The following is a 15,105-nucleotide window of genomic DNA, read 5'->3' as shown; positions in this document are numbered from 1 at the left end:
CCATCTCCTATTGCTGTTTATCCTTCAGTTCCAGCATCTCCCACCTCCTATCCCTTCTCCAGTCAGCCCCTGTATGCCAGCTGTTGTCCTGTACTGTAAGATTTAAAATGTTTTCTCTATTTTTCTGTTTGTTTTTTATGTATTATTTGTGTGAAAAGTATTACAAACCTATTACAGCAGAGTACTATATAGCCAATTGTGTTAGTTGGCTATGTAGGCTAACTTTGCTGGACTTATGAACCAATTGGACTTATGAACGTGCTCTCAAAATGGAAGTCATTCATATGTAGGGAACTTTCTGTAGTTAATCTACATAACCAGAAGTTCTTTGGGGTCCTCCATAATTTTTAAGACTGAAAGCTGTCCTGGGACTAAACTACTTGACAGCAGATGCTCTAGAAAAAAATGTACCCACATACATAGGAAATGTATAAGAATGTTCATAGCAGCAATATCTATAATAGCTGAGAGGCTAGAACACAGAAATGTTCATTTACAGTAGAGTGGGTAAACAATCATGATGTTTTTCACAATAAAAAATAATACTTGGAAATGGCCCAAACCCCAAACAAAACAAAACAGAAAGACAAACAACCCGCTAAGAGCAGCAAGGTCTCCCCACTCCTGCTCCCAGGTCCATGACGAGCTCCTCAGAGTTCCGTTGTTCCTAGAGATTGTCCACACATACATACAAGCAGGTGTGTATTATGTGTCCTCCTTTGTTACACTGATGGTCACATGCTCTTCGTCACTGCTCTTTACTTTTTCATCTCTCAACAATGGATCTTTTGCAAATATTCCATTCTTGCTGTGTCCTTTGCTTAGTCAGTCAGTCGTGTCTGACTCTTTGTGGCCTCATGGACTGTAGCCTGCCAGGCTCCTCTGCCCATGGGGATTCTCTAGGCCAGGATACTGGAGTGGGTTGCCATTCCCTCCTCCAGGGGATCTTCCCAACCCAGGGATCGAGCCCAGGTCTCCCTCATTGCAGGCAGATTCTTTACCAGCTGGGCCACCAGGGAGGCCCCAGAAAGTGTTAGCCATGTCCAACTCTTTGCACCCCAAAGGACTATAGCCTGCCAGGCTCCTCTGTCCATGTAATTGTCTAGGCAAGAATACTGGAGTGGGTTGCTATTCCCACCTTCAGGGGATCTTCCCAACACAGGGACTGAACCCAGATCTCCTGCACTGCTAGAAGATTCTTTACCGTCTGAGCCACCAAAGAGACCATGTCCTTCATTCCATTCTTACAGACGCTCTTATTCTAACCGTTGCACAGCCTTCCATGTATGGATGTATTACGATATTTAGTCGAGTCCCTGTGGATGGTAAAGTAGTTTGCTTCCAGCCTTTGGTCATAAAACACAGTAAAATATCCCAGATATCTCTGTGTGTACACCTTTGTGTATACACATGTGTGTATATACCTGTAGGATAAATTGTTAGGTGTGAAAAGCCGGGATCCAGAGTGTACATTTCAAGTGTTGGTTCTATTGCCAAGTTGCTCTCCAAAGTGGCTGTGCCAATTTCACCCCCTACCAGCCGTTTGTGAGACTACTCCTTTCCCTACACCCACAATGTTTAATCTCTGCTTACCCTGGAGGTGAAATTCAATTGTACATTTAGTTTGTACTTCTTTTATTAGGTGCCAGGGAAGAAGACATAATATTTCCAGTTCTGCTTCAGATTTAACTCCTTAATAAACACCAGGTAGACTGATGAATGGGCTCTCAGAGAGAGGGGCAGGCTCTGAAATTCGGTATGTAATCCGCCTTCGGAGGGAAGAGCGTGTGCCCTGAACTTCTTGGACAGCATGCATCGGCCTGCGTTCCCCAAATGGCCACTAGAGGGCATCAGCGCCCACCACGACACACCGGGAGGGCACACCGGGGGTCTTGTAGCAGCACCCTCTAACCCACCCAGGGCTTTGGATAGTGGACTGCCCCTGACCCTCGCTGGGTGGCTGACCCTGTCAGACTCATCCCGTCCTCCCAGGCTTCCCTGGGACTCAGGGCTGCTGGGATGTGCCAGCCTTAGGCTAGGGGCATGGGTGGAATGGGCACGTCCCCGCCAAGCCCATCTGCTCTGTTCCGGGCCCCTCTGGAGCTGGCTGAGCTGGTGCTCTGGGAATCCCACAGAGGGACTTGTGGGTAGGGGTCGCTGCCTGGACAGTCCGTCCACGGGCCTTCTACCTTTGTGCTGGCCAGAGGGTCCTTGTTCACAAAAGCCTGGACAAACTCCTCAGGTCCAATGTGCCGCAGCTGTTCCTGCAGCGGAGAGAGAAGAGGGGTCAGGAAAAGGAGAAGGGGATGTCCGCTGGCCGCCTGGCATGGGCCCATTGCCCTTCTCACAGGGGGTCCATAGCCCTGCCCCGGGTTGTCAGAGCTCAGCACCATCCCGAAGGTGTCAGCCCCTCCCTTCCTATGCCCAGGAGCTGCTGCATTTCATAGGGGCAGGGGCAGCGTCTCCAAGGGGAGTGCTTGTGGGGTGAGATACCTAGGAGACCAGGCTCAAAACTGGGTCATCGCAACAATCCGCTCCCTCTAGGGTAGGCCTGGGGGCTCAGAGCATGGGGTCTGGGTCAGAAACGAATCCTGGCTCTGTTCCTTCTGCTGTGTGACTTGTGGCAAATCACTTAAACTAAAGCTCTGGGCTTCAGCTTCCTCATTTGTGAAAGGAGAATAATAATAATACCTACCTGGCCGGGTGGTGGGAAGATGAAATGAGACAGTGAATATAAGTCTTGACCATAAAGGCTGTTAGGGCTTCTCTGGAAAGCTGGGGTGTGTGCAGTGGCTGTGTGAGTCCTAGATGGGGAAAACTGAGACCTGGGCGGGGAAAGTGCTAGCTGTGGGGCTGATTACACATCTGGTGGTGTCAGAGCCAGGATATGAACCTCATTCCTCTGTCTGAGGCCTGGACTCAGACAGGCCAGAGGTCAAAGTCAGGCAAGGTTGGTACCTGCAGCCCTTCTATTCCTCGCCCCAGGCATGGGGAGAGACTGCTCCAGAGTCAGGGCCCTCTGCAGATGCCGGGGTGGCCCTGAAGGGATGGGTTCAGACCCCGGGTTAGGCTGAGATGAGATGCGGGACCAGATGGGGGAGGGGTGGCTGGCTACGCTCAGCATTCCAGGCTCTGGGTCTGGGTGGAGGGTGGCGTGGGCCTGCTCACCAGCTCCACGTGGGTCAGCTGCTGAGCCAGCATGTAGGGGTCGCTGCAGATGCCAAGGAGCTCCCTGTGGATGGAGGCTGGAGGCTTGGTCCTGTAGGAGACGGGCTTGTCGGTGCCCAGCAGGTGTTCCGGTCCCTGGCCCAGAGCCGCCAGCTTCTGGTGCAGAGCCTGCAGAAGCTGGTGCATCCTCTTTCTGTATGCCTGGAGTGGGGTAGAGATGGTGCTCAGCTGGGAAACCCGCCTTCGCATAGCAATGTCTGAGACAGGAAGGCTTCCCCGCTGACATGGATGGGCTACTCCTAGGTGCACCTGTACCTGCTCCCACCCTGTAGCAGGACCCAGCTCAGGACAGGCTGGGGCTGGGGCTCACAGTCAAGGTTGGCTGGGGCAAAGGCCGCAGGATCGCCGGTGGGAGCTGAGTAGAGCACACCTCAGGGAGGATGAATGGGGTGCAAAGCAGCCCGAGTTGTCTAGGTGGGCTGGGCACTGCCAGGGAGTGGAGGAAGGGAGGCGTGGGACAGGCCCTTCCCTGGATGCTAGCCTTTTGCTTGGCTTTAATAGGTGTCCCTTCCTGTCTCCCAGGCCTAGCTTAGAGAGGCCTTCCTTGCCCAGCCTTCTGTCCATCCTCTGCCCCGTGCACTCTTCTCCAGCTCACCCTACGTGACTTCCTTGTGGGACCACTGTAGGAGATGAGTGCGATTGTTTACTCCCCTGCAGTGATAGCTCGGCAACAGCAGGGAATCGGAGTTGACCTGTGATAGAGCTCTGGGCATGCAGCGGACACCTGATAACCATTTACTGTAGCAACAGGGCCCCTCACCATGCAGTTCAAATGCCCTGGGCTTGGTGCAGGGACCACCCTCCCACCCCACAGTGAAACCGATTATTGCCCCTCAGAGACCCCTATTTCCAAGGGAGTCACCTCAGACTAGCTGGGTTTACAGAGCAAGATGTCCTCACCTTCCCAAAGGCTGTCAATAACCCACAGAACAGGCCCCCCAATTTGTCAGCAAATGGATCCCCCAGAGGTAGATTCAACCCCCTCAAGCCAGGAACTGGCCTGGGAGCATCAGTGGGCATCTGGGGTCTGGACTCCTGGCAGCAAAAAGGTGTCAGGCAGGCAGATGGGGTTTCCAGTGGGGCCGGGTCCCAGATGCCTCAGGAGAAGGTCGTGAATAGTCAGCACTGCTAGGTAATTTCCAATAGAAAAAAATGCATGTTCTTCATACGCACAATCCCAGAGGCATTTTGCAGGTGGGCAGCAGGGTGTAGGGCTTGCCTGGGGACCTCGGCAGTCCCTTAAGTCTCTGACGGAGCTCGGAGGAGCACTGAGGCCCACCCTTGTTGGAAATGGTGTCCCCACAATTTATGAAAGGGCTTCTCTGTGGAGTGGCCAGGAAGCTTCAGTTGAGCCCTCAGGACACACGGAGCCTGATCCTGAACCCAAACGCTAATGCTGACCCTGACTCTGAGTCATGAGGGACAGACCAAGAAGGCACCCAGTGTGTGGGTGAGCTGAGGTCTGACTTCCCTTTGTTGCCAGTGGAAGGAACACCCCCCTCTCAACTTGAAAGTGAAAGTTGCTCAGTTGTGTCCGACTCTTTGTGACCCCATGGACTATACAGACCATGGGATACTGCAGGCCAGAATACTGGAGTGGGTAGCTGTTCCCTCCTCCAGGGAATCTTTGCAACCGAGGGATCGAAGCCAGGTCTCCTGCATTGCAGGAGGATTCTTTACCAGCTGAGCCACGAGGGAAGCCCAAGAATACTGGAGTGGGTAGCCTATCCCTTCTCCAGTGGATCTTCCCGATCCAGGAATCAAACCGGGGTCTCCTGCATTGCAGGCGGATTCTTTCCCAACGGAGCTGTCAGGGCTGTATCCCAACCGCACATGCTGCCTCCCAGATTTTCATCTGAGTGTCAGGAAGACAGTGAGTCAGGTCCAGCCAAAGTCAGCCCCAGAACACACATTGGTCACCAGAGAGCCCCTACACCTCCACCCGCCCCTCATCTCTCCGCTACTCAGTCTGGAGGGGGCTACACTGGCTCTCGAGTTCCTGCATCTCCCACTCAGCCCTCCACCAGCCCACCTGACTGTACTCATCGCCAGGCTGACCCTCGCTGTCATCGAGGACCTGCTGTCATGAGAGCCAGGGCGCTGCTTCTCAGGCAGTGTCTGCCTGGGCTCCCCAAGCTCTCCTGCCTTGGGCCGTCCGCGGGCTTGTTGGTCTGCCCTGTGGCTGCATGCTGCGCTCCTCCTGCCTCATCTCCTCTCTTGATCATCCTCTGTACTTCACTCCTGGGTTTTCTGGTTCACCTCCAGAGTGTCGTTTAGCATGGACACTGTATGGACAGTGTGTGGACAGAGTTCTCCTCTGATCTCCAGAGCCACATGGGTAAGGGGCTACCTGGGCCAGACACATGCCATCAGAAGTCATGCTATCCTCCGCAGGGCTGCCCCCCGTCTCAGGCGCCCGGCCGGGAGCCATCCTCAACCACCTCCCTCAGGCCGCTCCAGACCATCAGCAGCCCTCTTGATTTTGCTTGCTTCTCTCTCCGTGTCTTCCACCACAGTTGTTTCCCTGGTGGCTGCAGCCGCCTCCTCGGTGGGCCCCGTGCATTCCCGCCAGCCTCTGTCTACTCCACCCTGCCGCAAGAGCGTTCTGTTCCAAACACACATCTAACCACTGCACCCTCCTCCCCTAAACTTTTGCAAAGACAAAAGCCCGAAGTGGCTCGGGGTCCTGAGGTCAGCTCTGGCCACGCTGAGTGGCCTCCGTGTGGCCTTGCTCCTCTTGTCTGTGCTCCAGACACGGGCCACCCCACCCCTCCGACCCACCGTCTCTCCTGCCCCACAGCCAAGGCAGGACCTGTACAGCCTTCTTCCTCCGAGCTGCGTTCCCTTCCTTCACAGCCCTTGCCCAAGCCTCTCACTGGAGAACCAGCTCCACAAAGGCCATGCTGGGTCTCTCTCTGCTGGTGCCCAGAATGAACAGGAGGGACCCACACACATTACCAGATTGGACAAACCCGGCCTCCACCTGCTTCTCGTCAGTCAGCCTCTCCAAGGCAGACTGCAGAGCCTACTGAAGTCAAGAATGAAGTACATCTGTGGCTATAGTTTGATAGAGCCGCGCACTGCCCCTATTTTTAAAAATATGCAAACAATTTAGCAGGACTTGTTTCTATAGAACCCATATCCACTCCAAATTGCCACTTACTGTGTGCTAATTCATTTAAAAATTTTCTAGTGGTGTTAACCTCAAGCTTATCTGTTGGTTTTTTTTTTTTTTTTGGTGAATCTTCCAAATGTGGGGCGGGCATTTGACCCTGTCTCATTTGCTCAGTGATCTCTACCCCGTGTGGACGCAGGCTGCGTGATCTTGGTGAATGCAGGCAGGCCCGGGGACCTACCCCTGAGAAAGCCCAGGTGTTCCTTGTCGCTGTTGGTGCCCACATCCGGAGCGCCGGGCCGCCCGGCCGCCTCAGCTCCCCCAGTGGCGGAGGGCAGGGGCCGGACTGTTTTCTCTGTCGTTCTCACTGTGCCGCCCGCTGCGTGCAGAGCCGGCATCAGCGTGGAGGTCGCCGTGGCAGGGTGGCCTGGGTGAGGGGCAGCGCTCTCCAGGTGCTTTCAAGTTCTCCTGGACGTAGTGTTCTGTGATTAGGGTCGGTTTCCATCCAGACAAGTAAAGACTCTTGTTTTCTAAGTTCCTGAAATTCCCTCCTGAGCGAGCCCGTGGCCGATGTCCAACAGCACAGGCAGGGGCTCTGCACCCATCGCCAGCTTGTTGTCTAAGTCGGCGGCCGCCACCCGCGCCCCTGGGGAGCCAGCAGCCAGCCGTGTGAGTCGGGGAGCAAGGCTGCTGGCCGAGTGGGCTGCCCGGCCAGTCTCCTCCGAGGGGCCCAGCGCGTGTGGCCAGGGGACTGCTGTCCTCCCGCCCTGTCTCTCTCACCAGGTCTCCGACCCTCTAGGCCTCCCTGGGGGGTCCCCAGTCTCTTTCAGCTTTGGCACCGCCAAAAGGTGAAATGGCTGAGCCCAGCCTCTAGAGGGGGCGCGCGAGCCACCGTCTAAGGCCGGGTCTCCTGCCCGGCAGAGCGGGGCCCGAAGCCGGAGCAGCTCAGACTCCACAGGCGCGAAGAGGGCCCCTCAGAGCCCCTCCAGCCGCGTGTCCCCGGCTACCGAGAGGTGGCGGGGAGCACAGGGAGACCGTGAGGCTTCCAGGAGATGGCAGGGGTCAGGCAGAAAGAGAGCGGCGTCACCTTTCACAGCCGCTTTGACGGGGAAGCCGCGCTCCCCTCTGGCCTGTCCCACCTCCTCCAGATCCCCGAGCAGCGTTTTCCTCACCGTCCTGCGAGGGAGGGATCGTCATCGTCCCTCTCACAGGCCCAGAGAGGTTAGGGAACTTGCCCCAAGACACACACGCTCTGAAAACACCTGTGTGCTTCCCACTGTTTTGTGCGCCACACTTCACGTCGTTTGATCCTGTCATCTCTGTACCAGAAATCTTTTACAAGATGATTCCGAAATGTTTTTGGAGCAAAATATATAATGTCTATGATTCAAAACAAAAACATTTGGACGGAGGAGGAAGTGTGTGAAAGGAGAGAAGAAACAAGTTTGGCCAAATGTTGATAACTGATGAATCCAGGCAGTGAGCACACAGGAGTTCATGGTTACTACTATCTAGATTTGTATATGTGTGAAAAGTTCCATAACAAAGCTTCATAAAAGTTAAGAATAATCCCCATGTGCCTGGATTTCGGAAAGAATTTGTTCCTCATCACAGCTTACGTTTACCAAGTGCTGAAATGCAAGCACAGTTGAGTGCGGGGACTCTGCCTCAGGCTTGTGTGGTGGGAACAGTTATAATCTCCATTTGACTGATGAGGAAACCGACATTTGGAGAGGGGAAGCACCTCACCCAAAGTCACAGCGCTGTGGTCTCAGACGGTCTGACCCTGACCTCACGTTCTGAGTCCCGTGGGTCCTGACTTACCAGTTTGGTTCAGAGCTCACCAGCTCCTTTCTCAGCTGAGACTGAGCCTGTGCTGGGAAGGGAGCAGCCTGCAGGCTGCCTGAAGCACCGGGAAAGGGAAGTAACGTCTACTGCACATCCCCTTGGAGTAAGTGCTTTCCGAAGGGCAATGTGGGACTCACAAAGACAGATGGGGCATCCCTGGCCTCTGCCTGGCTGGGTAGCACGGGGACTAGGGAATCTCAGTTCCGGGTTACATCACTTAGCAAAACTAACTGGATTCCACGGGAAGGGATGAGAACTTCCCTAAACGAGTTATTCAGCTCTGAAAATCCACACCTGGTGGATGACTGCTTTCGACAGCCATCCATCCACCCACCCACCCACCTTCCCATCCATATTCTCACCCACCCATCCACACCCGTCCACCTATCTATTCACCCACCCGCCCATCCATCTGTTCATCCATCTACCCACTCACTAGTTATCATTCTGCCTTTCTCCTTCACTTCTTTCCATCAGTCTTCCACAGCCACTTATCCTATTAATCTCCCTGCCTACCCCACTGCCCAAACATCTCTCTTCCCCCCTCCAGTTACCCATCAAAGTAGCCAACTATGTAGCAAATCAGTCAGTCAGCATTTCCCCTTCCTGCTTCCTTCTCCTAATCCATCCAGTCAACTAATCATCCAGAGCCTTCCCTGAACCTGTTGCCTGCTGCACCTAAGCCAAGTGTAGTAATCAATCCCCAGATGGATCAAGGGATGCAGAGGAGGAGATGACCTTCATCTCATCAAGCTCTCGGAACAACTAACTTGCCTGCTCTGTCTCTGAAACGACCCCAGGGCAGGGCCTCCCTTTCTGAGCCTCATTGGGCCTTGGCCTTTGCAGCTTCCTGTTGCTCAGCCTGCCTTAGCAGTTTTCCCTTGGCTCTTGCTGGCTCTGGGTGCAGACCCACTCTGGGGCTATCAACTTGCCACATTCGGTTTCTTCCCAAGGCAAGTGACATGCAGTCCCCGCTCAGTCTTCTCACCCCAATCCTGGGAGGTAGGGAGTTTTGTTCCTCTTTCACCTTTAAGTGCCTTCCCCAGAGTAATGAGCTGGGAGAACAGGGCAAGGTGTGGGGTGCAGAGGCACCTGATGCCCTGTACACAGGCTGCCTCCCAAGCCACTGGGGAAGAGGGTTCTGCCAAGCCAGCCTGTTGGGCCACTGACCTGACCAGGCAGCTGTTAAGAGCCCTTCGCTTGCCATCTGATGAGACCAGGATAGGAGAGAGCTCAAGAGACCAGGTCTGGACCTAGAGGCCTGATTTCCCTGCCAGCTCTGCCAGTGCCTGGTTCTCTGATGGGACAGGAAGGGGCTGATTTCATAGGGGCCCCAGGGTGCGGGTGGGGAGATGAGGGCACAGAGGCCAGCCTGGGAAGAGGCTTGGGAACCAGGTGTGAGGGTGGAGACAGGTTGAAAGGACTCTGGCCTGGCTTGCCCACCTCGTCACAGGGGGCGATGCGGCCCACCACGTCCTTCAGGTGACCGATGGTTGACTCCTCCTGGAAGTCCCGCGGAAATGTCTCTGTCCACTCGGCCAACAGCTGGAGCAGTTTGGGGCCAAACTTCCGGACCTGGGCCTGCAAGGCAAGCCAAGGGTCGTCTGCATGTGGTGAGGGATGCATGGGAGGTGGGTGGTCGCAGCGGCCACTGCCTCAGCCACAAACTGTGCATGTGGCTGCCCGGGGGTCAGCAGCGATGGCCGGGGGAGGTGGGCCTCTCCTTCCTCTGTCCCAGGAGACAGACGGGGCATGGGGGCTGACCACGGAGAGCAGAGGGGGACAGACACATGTTTGGAATGGGGGTCATCTCTTACTCATAATTGCCAGTCATCCTATCTCCCTTTCTGTGGTGGCCACATCTCAGTTCGCCTGTGGGGGCCCCCTCTCCCCCATTTCCAGCTGGCCCTACCCCAGGGCTTCAGGAACATCCCAGACAAGTGCTGGCCAGTCAGGGCATGGCATTGGCCCACAGAGGGGCATGCTGCCTAAGCTAAGCCAACGAGATCAGGATCTTTATTGGAGTCCTCCTCCCATAGGATTGGGAAGGGCAGACCAGGACCCTGGATCCGCAGAGGCCGCCTCTCACCAGGCAGAGAACTTGCCTTAGCAAGAGAGAGTCTGGCCCAGAGGAGAACAAAGCAACGGGTCTTAGGGGAAAAAGACCACTTGATGTTTGAGCCCCTGGAGCCAGCAGTAGCTTGAGACTGCAGTTATGTAAGCCAGTGCAGCCCCTTGGCCTTAGGTCAGCTGAAATCAGGTTTCTGTCACGGGACAGTGGGACCCTCCTGACTCGTGTGTAGGTACAGTCGCAGCCCGTGGGATACAGCGAGGGACAGAGGAAAGGATGGGGGGCACTGAGGGAAGGCTGAGCCATCAGCGGACCGGCAGAAGGAAGGATGGAACAGAAGATGCGGGGGGCAGGCCGCGCAGCAGGCGCTGCAGGACCACCCCCGGCCACAGACGGGGCTTGCCTCATGGTCCTCTGGGGGCCCAGGTCTGGGCTGTGTGAGCCCAGGGGCTCCCCTGAGACCCTGGAAGACAGCACTGGGGTTAAAGACTCTGACTCTGCCCTTCTGGCTCTGGGCTTCAGACAAGTCAGAACCCCCTGGCAGGTGAATAGGGGCAATCTCTGCCTATCCAAGATACGGATTCACAGGGGCATGTCAGGGGAGAGCCGCACACTCAGAGGCCCGCTACTCGGCCCTGCCGCTCACCTTGTCCAGCACTGGCTTGTCCAGCTGCTGCTGCTCGATGCACAAGTGGCAGACCCGGGCCAGGAGCTCCTGGGGCTCGATGAAGAGGCGAGAGCTCAGCAGGAAGGTGAAGATGTAGGCTTTCTGGGGGGACACAGCAGAAAGGCAGCACATGTTCACAAGGCCCGGGAGGATGTGCCAGCCAGCCCCGGCACCCCCAGGCCCAGCCAGCCCCAGCTCTGCCGTCTCCCCCGGCACGGTGGGACAGAGCCCACTTTGCTACCCCTCCTCCCCACTGGGTGGATCACCCACCTCAGGGTAGTAGTCGGCGGTGGGCACCAGGTGCTCGATCAGGGTGTCCAGGGAGGCTGAGGACAGAGCTCCATCCAGGAGGGGCTGCCCAGCCTGCTCGCCGTCCGTGGGCTCGCTGGGGGGTGGGCCGAGGCTGCCCGGGGTGACCATGTCGGACGCGCTGAGTGTCCGGGGCATGCCCACCTGCAATGGCAAGGTGGCGGTTGGATCCGCTGGTCCGCCAGGATCCCTGGCTGGGCAGGCCCTGCCTCCCACGGGCACTTCTGCGCCCACTTGAGCCCAGTGATCACTTCTTGGGAGGTCTGCCAGGGACGGCAGCCCCCCAAGCCGCTGCATCCCCCAGGAGCCATCTCTGCTTCATTATCAGTCCTAGCCGTTTAGGGATTGACTGCTTCCAGTGTCGAGTCTTACAGTGAAGGTTGTTTTTGACCAGGCTTAGACCATCAGCATATTTGCCGTGCTGTTGGCCACAAGAATGAATCAGAGGCGGACCTGATCCTAACTAGAGGGTTCAGATGCAATCCTAGAACTTGTGTACACGCTTGAAAGCTCTTTCCCCTAGGTCCCTGAGCTGATGCAATGGCACTGTTGGACCATCTTGTCCCTCAAGGAGCCAGGAAAGCACGTTCTTGAGTTCAGTGGCCATGGCCTGGATCCTGCTGTGCCCGAAGCTGCTCTGTGGACTGCTCCGTAACCTGAGTGTGTTTGAGCTTCTCAGGTGCAGCCTCCACAGCTTGGCCTTCCGGGCTCTTTGCGATGAGAGCCCAGTGACCTGTGCAGCTGTCCCCCCCTGCAGGAAGGCTTTCCCATCATCTTCAATCCTCCGTTCCCTCTGGACATGGCTGAAAGCTTCCCTGCAGCGACCCCGTCAAGGCTGGGCCTGACTTCTGGTGGACATCAGAAGCCTCTCCTTGTCAGCACTGCGGAGTGCTTGGGGTGCAGCCAGCACTGGTGCAAAGTCTCCAGCCAGACCTCCTTCAGGTGGGGGCAGAACAGGCACTGGAAAGGTGAAATCAAGCTGACTTCAGGCACTTCTGATCCAGTACTAAGTCAAGGGCCCGGCCTGCAGCAGGGGCCCATCCATGAGAGTGCAGTGGACAGGGCTTCCTCTCTCGGGCTCTACATATATCCCTGTTGAGCAGTCTTCCTGAATGAAGCCTTTGGGGCAGATGTGGGAACAAGTCCTGGCCAAGCCTGTGACTGATTAACCGTCCGCCATGTGACATTCAAGTTGCCCCCACAGTCTTAACTGTGGAGTCCTGCAGGCTCACTCCAGGGGCCTTCCAGGGATTCATCTCCCCATCACCCTGCTCGCCTTAGCCTGGATACCCCCACGGCAGACCTGGCCCCAGCCTGTTTCTGACTTCTGTCCTCTGGGTGACCTGGCCCTGAAAGCAGAGTCAGAAGGACTTGGAGAGTCCAAGCTGAGGTTGGGTGCCCGAAGGAGCCCCACAGAGGGCTGTCCTGAGGGCATACAAATAGGGGTACAGGGGCTGGGGGTGTGGGAACCAGTGGAGACAGCAGCCTGGGCAGTCCCAGCTTGATTTCACCTTTCCAGCAAAGCGGTGGGTGTTCAGTTTTCAGCTGATGAGACTAAACATTTCACAAAATTGTCTCCTGTCCCTCAGTGGGCAAGCAGCTGCACATGTGGATACATGGGGACTGCCAGTGCTCAGTGGGGTATGCTGGTCAGCTCTGGGGTGGGTGCCACCTCTGCCCCTCATGCAAAGCCCGAAACTGGAGCCCAGTTCCACTACATATTAATAGAACCCTTTTGAGGCAAGCAAGATTTGCTTTCTCCTGCCAGACACCTGGGAGCTTCTCCCTGTAACCTGTTGCAAATTCTGATTAGAAACGACATCTCTGGCTCCTGGGTGGCCAGTCTACAAGACCCATTCTGCTGGTCCCACCCCCAGCACTGGTCGTTGGCATAAAAAGGCCTCCATAAATGGAACTCTGAAGAACCCACGGAAGAAATGTGTGCAGCTGGTTAGTGCAGCGAGTCCAGGGGACAGGAGAAGAGATGCTCTCTCAAGCATCCTTTCCTGAGTGGGCACTGGGTCTGGCCTGACCAAGGGGACAGAGGGAGAGGACACCCCTAGAAAGTGACCCTGAAAAGTGCCTTTGTGCCCTGAGAACAGGAAGAGAATCTCTCCTCTTCCATTTATGGAGAGGAACCTACACAAAGCACTCAGCACAGTACCTGGCATGGAGAAGAAAGGACCAGCAAGGTCAGTCCTCCCCGTGGGCACTCACCACCTGCAGGGGCCTAGAACACAATGTGAGTAATCATTCCAAATGCTAGTGGAGATCTGTGCCGGAAAGCCTTGTCAACAGTACTCCTGAGCTTCACCAGGCTGTCCAAGCTGGCTGTGGCCTACCGCCCTCTACCCTGCTCATCCAGCTTTGTGGCTGGTTGCTCCTGAAACCAGCTATCAATAGCTGCTGGGGATTATCCTTGTGGCAGGTCACAACTTCAAATCAGAGTCACTTCTGCCTTGCTTTCCTGTGTAGTAGACATTTACACGTTTACATATTTGACTTCCAATCTTTCTTCCCTCTCTTCCATTATATCTTTTTCAAAAATTGTTAAGCATATAGTTATTTTTTTTGCTTAATGTAAAATTTACCATTTTAACTATTTTTTTTTGCTTTTTAAAACAATTTTCCTAAAATATAATTCACATACCATAGAGTTCACTCACTCAGTGAACAATTCAGTGTTTTTAATATATTCACACAGTTGTCCAACCATCACCACAAGCTAATTTTAGAATACTTTTGTCACTCTCAGAAAAGAAACCCTCATCCCCTTAGCAGTTACTAGGCAATCAGCCACAAGCAGGTGGTCATCAAACAGCCACTAATCTACTTCCTTTTTCTCTACAATGTAGTAATCAAAAAACGCTCCAGGAAAAGTCTGGGTCCAGTAGAGTCACTGGTGTGCATGGGTGCTAAGTCGCTTCAGTCACGTCTGACTCTTTGCAACCCCAACTGCAGCCCGCCAGACTCCTCTGTCCATGGGATTCTCCAGGCAAGAACACTGGAGTGGGTTGCCATTACCTTCTCCAATGCATGAGAATGAAAAGGGAAAGTGAAGTCGCTCAGGTCGTGTCCGACTCCTAGCGACCCCATGGACTGCAGCCCACCAGGCTTCTCCGTCCATGGGATTTTCTAGGCAAGAGAACTGGAGTGGGTTGCCATTGCCTTCTCCTCCAATTTCTCTACATCCATGCTAATATCAATTTTTTTTTATTTTTGATGTGCACATTTTCTTTATATGTGATGTGATCCACCATTAGGATATGAAATGCCATCTTATCATGGTTTTGATGTTTATTTCCCTAATGATCAAAGATGTTGAACTCCTTTTCATGTGCCTATTGGCCATTCATATACATCTTCCTCGGAGAAATGTCCAAATTCTTGGCTAATTTTTGTGTTTAGCTTTTTGTTGTTGTTGTTCACTTTGAAGAGTTCTTTATATATTTCAGATATTAATACCTCATTAGTTTTGTGTTTTACAAATATTTTCCTCTATTATGTGGGTTGCCTTTTTACCCTGACGACAGTGTTCTTTGATGCACCACAGTTTTTCATTTGGGTGAAGTCCAATTCATCTATTTTTCTCTTTTGTTGCCTGTGCCTTTGATGTCATGTATAAGAAATGATTGCCAAATGCAAGGTCATGAAGTTTTTCCCGAGTGTTTTCTTCTAAGAGTTCTATAGTTTCAGCTCTTATGTTTAGGTCTTTTATTCATTTTGCATTAATTTTTGTACATGGTGTTGGAAAAGGGCCCAACTTTATTATTTGACATGTGGATATCCAATTTTCCCAGCATCATTTGGGAAAGGATTGTTCTTTGCCCATTGAATGGTCTTGACATTCTTGTCAAAAACAATTTG

At 54.2% G+C, this 15,105-nt stretch overlaps 1 protein-coding gene across 5 annotated transcripts in view; it reads right to left on the bottom strand.

Annotated features, from left to right (window-relative positions):
- The window catches only part of RASGEF1C (RasGEF domain family member 1C), a 94,071-nt gene that overhangs the window by 25,727 nt on the left and 53,239 nt on the right, over positions 1-15,105 (bottom strand). For all 5 annotated transcript variants that reach the window (XR_006269126.1, XM_043466987.1, XM_043466984.1 and 2 more), the window contains exons 2-6: positions 11,200-11,382; positions 10,909-11,031; positions 9,635-9,772; positions 3,169-3,369; positions 2,190-2,264 (exon numbers count right to left, since the gene is read on the bottom strand). Coding sequence is in view for 4 of the 5 variants with exons in the window: in XM_043466984.1 (XP_043322919.1) it covers positions 2,190-2,264; positions 3,169-3,369; positions 9,635-9,772; positions 10,909-11,031; positions 11,200-11,382 (720 nt within the window). In the remaining variant the exon portion in view is untranslated. The remainder of the gene's footprint in view (positions 1-2,189; positions 2,265-3,168; positions 3,370-9,634; positions 9,773-10,908; positions 11,032-11,199; positions 11,383-15,105) is intronic.

Source organism: Cervus canadensis, chromosome 4, assembly GCF_019320065.1.
Source record: "Cervus canadensis isolate Bull #8, Minnesota chromosome 4, ASM1932006v1, whole genome shotgun sequence".
Classification (NCBI taxonomy): domain Eukaryota; kingdom Metazoa; phylum Chordata; class Mammalia; order Artiodactyla; family Cervidae; genus Cervus; species Cervus canadensis.
Note: the sequence above shows the minus strand (reverse complement) of the source record. Positions and strands in the feature narration are given on the sequence as shown.